Source organism: Prunus avium, chromosome 7 (assembly GCF_965620075.1).
Source record: "Prunus avium chromosome 7, drPruAviu1.hap1.1, whole genome shotgun sequence".
NCBI lineage: Eukaryota > Viridiplantae > Streptophyta > Magnoliopsida > Rosales > Rosaceae > Prunus > Prunus avium.
In genome coordinates this window covers 24,990,363-24,995,712 of record NC_142290.1, presented here as the reverse complement: position 1 = coordinate 24,995,712, position 5,350 = coordinate 24,990,363, and the positions used below count along the sequence as shown (strand labels likewise).

At 51.7% G+C, this 5,350-nt stretch overlaps 1 protein-coding gene across 1 annotated transcript; it reads right to left on the bottom strand.

Moving 5' to 3' along the window:
- Nucleotides 1–1,548: 1,548 nt before the first annotated feature.
- On the bottom strand, nt 1,549–3,547 carry LOC110755796 (uncharacterized). Its single transcript, XM_088244625.1, has 2 exons — nt 2,319–3,547; nt 1,549–2,092 (listed from the first exon to the last, which is right to left on the bottom strand). The coding sequence occupies exons 1-2, from the start codon at nt 3,545–3,547 to the stop codon at nt 1,549–1,551; spliced, it is 1,773 nt and encodes a 590-aa protein (XP_088100751.1).
- Nucleotides 3,548–5,350: the final 1,803 nt, after the last annotated feature.

Here is a 5,350-nt window from a genome sequence, read left to right as displayed (position 1 = left end):
GGCCTACCGAGGCGGTCACACTTGCCTGCCCATCAAAGACGGTCCAGTTTGCGAACCATAGGATTGTGGGTTCACAGATGGACTTGTCTGAGATAGACGAGTTGTCGAAGAAAGCCCTTCGGGAAGAGGCTGGGCGCGCCTTCCGTCTCCAGGCCACGGTAATCTTTTAACTCCTATTGTCTTTTGTTGTTGTTATCCTTTGTTCGGTACTAACCAGTGGCTTCACCTTTCAGGCGTCAATGGACATGTGGCTGTGCATGAAGAGGGCTATTACAGCTGCCGAGCGCGCAAAAAGGCTGTACGAAGAAGGCCGCTCCAAGGTCGCCGATGCAGCAAAGGCTCTCCAGGACCACGCCAATCCCGTGCAGGATATGCACACTGCCGAACGGCGGATCCTGGCGCACGAGGCGAAGCTTGCCGAGATGTGCAAGGCTCTGGATGACGCCCAGCGGGCGGCCAAGGATGCCGAGGAGGCTAAGGGGGCCGTGCAGACGGCACTGGAGACTGCCATTAGCGAAGCGATTAGGGGCTACCGTTCCTCTGCTGAGTTCACTACTCTTCTGGACAACGAGGTGGCTTCTGAGATGGCAGACCTCATCTACCGTTTCAAGTGGTTTAACCCAGGGCAAAAACTTAATTTCAACTTTGCTGCCGATCCCGCTCCTCTGCCGGAAGGTGTCACCGAGGAGATGATCGAGAAGTACGAAGGGGAGGACGCCCCAGGAGACGCTGATGGTCCTAATGCCGAGGAGGCTCCAGATGCTGCTGTTGATGCCAACGCCGAGACTGCCGAAGCCTGAACTCTTCTTTTTAACGATTTTGTATAAGTGTTATTTTGTTTATTTGCTGTTGGCGCGGATTCCGAACATATTAATGCCGATGACATTTTTATTTTAAGTAATTTTTCTCTTCAAACTCGTGCATTTTTGCTTATTTTCTGTTTGAATTCTATCCATGCTTGTTACTGCCGTAGGCTAATAACTGCTTAGGATAATTACCGATTGGGCCGTTGGCCACTTAGGAGTTGATTTGCTCTGGATTAGCAAAGTGTCTCTACCTTTGGTAGATAAACCTGAAGTTGCCGTGGTACCGCCGTTGGCTCGTACACGGTAGGTAACAAATTCCAGTAGCCCTTTCTCTATAGAGATGCCGTGGGCAAGTCTAGGGTACCGTACTGGAGTTAAGTAATCCGTGTGATGAGAATACCGTAGGTAATTCCAGGGTATGGTACTGCCGTTGGCTCGTACCCAATGCTCGTTGCCAAAAAACTTGTAAAATCGAAGGCATCTTGGAATCGGTAGTGAACACTAGAGTGTAGCTTTTGATTGCCGTATGCAATGCTGCTGTGGCTCGTATATAATGAGCCCTACCGAAACTTTTTTTTTTTTTTTTTTTTTTGAAAAGGTGCCGATAGGCTATAATGCTCCAAACATGTACAACTTTGGGTAATCTCATTTCATATATAAGTGCCGTAGGCAAAAATACAAATTCCACCATGCCGTTGGCTAGGGGGCTTTACTTAAAATAACTCTTGAGGTGATCCACATTTCATGGGTGACCGAGGGTCTTCCCATCCGTGCCTCGGAGCTTGTAGGTGCTGGATCTAAGGATGCCGATGACTTCATAAGGTCCTTCCCAGGAAGGTCCGAGGATTCCTTCCGTTGGGTTTTTGGTTGCGAGCGAAACCTTGCGCATAACCCAGTCCCCGATTCTGAAGGAGCGAGGTTTGACCCTTGAGTCGTAATACCAAGAGACGCGCTGTTTGTATGCTTCGTTCCGAAGGTTGGCTGCCGTTCGGCGTTCCTCGATTAAATCCAGGCTCAACGCGAGTGCAGCCTCGTTTGCCTTTGGCTCGAAAACTTCCGTTCGGTAGGAGGACTCGCCAATCTCGACTGGGACGATAACTTCGGAGCCGAATGCGAGGCTGAAGGGAGTCTCCCCTGTTGAGGTTCGGTAGGACGTTCGGATGGCCCACAGAGCTTCGGGGGAAGCTTCTCCGGCCAAGCGCCCTTTGCACTGTTGAGTTGCCGTTTCAAGAGTTTCTTGATAATTTTGTTTACGGCTTCTACCTGACCGTTCGACTGAGGGTGAGCTGGGGAGGCGAAGAATAGGTTAATTTTGAGGTGAGTGCAGAACTGCCTGAAGAGTTCTGAATCAAACTGTCTGCCGTTATCAGTGATGATGGCGTAGGGGATGCCGAAGCGGCAACAAATGTTGGTCCAGACAAACTCCTCGACCCTTGCCGCCGTTATGGTGGCTAGGGCTTCGGCTTCGACCCATTTCGTGAAATAGTCCACGGCGACGATTGCATATTTAACCAATAGTAGCCCTGCCGGAAGGCTTTGTGGGCCAGGGATCTGGAGCCAGAATGATCACCACAGACACCACTGTGGATCTCCCGAAGGACATATTCGCCCTGCTCTTCGGTGACGCACTTCATGTAGGGGGTTGTGTAGCCGCGTTTGTACAGGATGTCATTGATGACAATGTACCTTGCCGATCGGTAACGCAGCTTCCTTGCTTGTGACTTGTCCTCTGGGAGGGTGCCGTTCATAAGGTATATGTATATTGGCGACATCCATGTGTCCTCATACCGTACGGTGCATACGCCGACGGAGGTGGTGCTTGGCCGGACCAAGATCACGACAGGGACCTTTCGGCCAGTTTTGTCGTTAATTGCCGATGCTAGTCTGGCTAATGCATCGGCATGGCTGTTCTCTGACCTCGAAACCTGCCGGATCTCGTAGGCCTTAAACTGCTGGAGTAGTAGATGTGCCGATGACAGGTAGGCTGTCATAGATGCGTCCTTTGCGGCGAAATCGGCAGTGACCTGGTTGACGATGAGTTGCGAATCGCTGTGGATGCTGACCTGCCTAGCTCCCATGCTCTTTGCTAGCCGAAGGCCAGCTAAGAGGGCTTCGTACTCAGCCTCGTTATTGGATGTTCGGAAACTAAATTTGATGGCATATTCCATCTTGCTTCCATCGGGGGCGGTGAGTACCAAGCCAGCTCCGCACCCTTGTTGGTTTGCCGAGCCGTCAACGTGTAGGATCCAGATAGGAATTGACTTGTCTAACCGGCTACCGTTCGGTAGGCCTTCCAGTGGAGGGGTTTTCCCGGGTTCTGATGCCTCCGAAGGTGTTAGTTCAGCGATGAAGTCTGCCACGGCTTGTCCTTTTTCGGCAGGTCTGGGTTTGAACTGTACGTCGAATTCTCCTAACTCGATCGCCCATTTTACCAGCCTACCGGATGTTTCTGGCTTTTGAAAAACCTGCCGAAGAGGCTGGTTGGTTAGGACGACGATGGTATGGGCCTGAAAATAGGGCCGCAACCGCCTGGCAGAGACGACCAGAGCTAAAGCCAGCTGCTCAAGTGGGGGGTACCGAGACTCGGCCCCTTGTAGGGCCTTACTGACGTAGAAAATCAGTAGCTCTGCCTTCTCCGGTATTCGTATTAATACTGAGCTAGCGGCAGTATTGGATACCGATAGATACAAAGAGAGAATTTCCCATGTGAGTGGTTTTGACAATAGCGGAGCTCTGCCCATGTAATCTTTTAAGTCTTGAAACGCCTTATCGCATTCGGCAGTCCACTCTATATGGTGTTTGCCCCCTTTCAAGGCTTTGAAGAACGGTGCACACTTGTCTGTGGCTTTGGAGATGAAGCGAGTGAGGGCTGCCACTCGTCCGATAAGGCTCTGGATGTCCTTCTGTGTCTTCGGCACCTCCATGTCGATTATGGCCTTTATTTTATCGAGGTTTACCTCGATACCCCTTTGGCTGATCATGTAACCGAGGAATCTTCCCGAAGATACGCCGAAGGCGCACTTCATTGGGTTAACTCTCATTCAGTAATCCTTCAAGATGCCGAACATGAGGGCTAGGTTCGCCAGATGTTCATCTGCCGTTCGTCTCTTTACTAGCATGTCATCCACATAGACTTCCATTGTACTGCCGATCTGCTCAGCGAAGATTCGGTTGACCAGTCTCTGGTAGGTTGCCCCCGCATTCTTTAAGCCGAACAGCATGACGTTATAGCAGTATAAGCCTTTGTCGGTTATGAACGCCGTGTGTTCGCTGTCGGCAGGGTGCATGAAGATCTGGTTGTATCCAGAGTAGGCGTCCATGAAGCTGAGCAGTTCGTGACCGGCAGTGGCGTCGACCAGCTGATCGATGCGTGGCAACGGGAAGCTGTCCTTCGGACAGGCTTTGTTCAGATCGGTGTAGTCTTGGCACATTCGCCATCCACGTTTTGCCTTCCGAACCATGACAGAGTTTGCCAACCAGTCCGGGTATACAGCCTCCCGGATGAAGCCTATGGTCATGAGTTTGTCTACTTCGTTCTTCATAGCTTCATACCGTTCGGCATCGTAGGATCGGCGCTTTTGCCTGACAGGTTTGAACACCGGTGAGATGCTGAGTTTGTGGCTGATGACATCAGGGGATATGCCCGGCATGTCGTTGTAAGACTAGGCAAAGACTTCCGAGTTTTGTCGAAGGAACTGGATGAATTCGGTGCGGAGGGTTGCGTTTAGCATGGTGCCGATTCGTACGCACCGGTCTGGCTGACCCTCGTCTAGCACCACGGTTTCGAGATCTTCGGCAGGTTGTGCCATCGGAGTAGGCGTTTCTTCCCTGGGATCATTCACTGGGTCGTTGCCGTTTGGCAAGTCCACTACCGTGAAGGTCTCTTTATGCTTTTGAGGAGCTGTCGACTTCAGCGCCGTGGCGTAGCAGTTCCGGGCGCTCAGCTGGTCGCCCCTGATTGCCCCCGTGCCGTAGCAGGTTGGGAACTTCATGAGCAGCATGTGGGGGGACAAGTGGGCCTTTATTGCCGTGAGTGCCATTCGGCCGACAATAACGTTGTATGCCGTCGGACAGTTCACCACAAGGAACTGGTTGTAAACCATGGTCCTTCGTGGGGCTATGCCGAATGCGATCGGCAAGCTGACACTGCCGATTGGCTGGACCAAGTCTCCGGAAAAGCTAAGGAGAGGCGAAAGTTGTCGGTTGACCTAGCTGCTATCTATTCCGAGTTCTTTAAATGCATTGACGAAGATGACGTTTACCGAACTTCCAGTGTCGATCAGAATTCGTCCGACATCGAATTCGGCGATCTCTGCCCGGATGATCATAGGGTCGTCATGTGGATAGATGATCCCTTCCTCTTCTTCCTCGGAGAAGGTGATGGGTTCCCACCTGAACTTCGGCATCTTGGTGTGCCGGCTACTTTCAATGCCGAAGACTTGGGGGTACTGTGCCGCCCTGACATACTGCTTCATTGACCGGTTAGATGCCCCGGCGAGAGTTGGGCCTCCGCTGATCGTGCTGATCATGTTGATTTGTCGATT

Excerpts from the sequence above, each read along its gene's own strand:
- LOC110755796 (XM_088244625.1), bottom strand. The coding sequence starts at position 3,547 with ATGGGCAGAGCTCCGCTATTGTCAAAACCACTCACATGGGAAATTCTC. Across the intron at positions 2,093-2,318 it reads TTCCGGCAGGGCTACTATTG|CTCACCCTCAGTCGAACGGT; the intron begins GTTAAATATGCA and ends TCGCCTCCCCAG.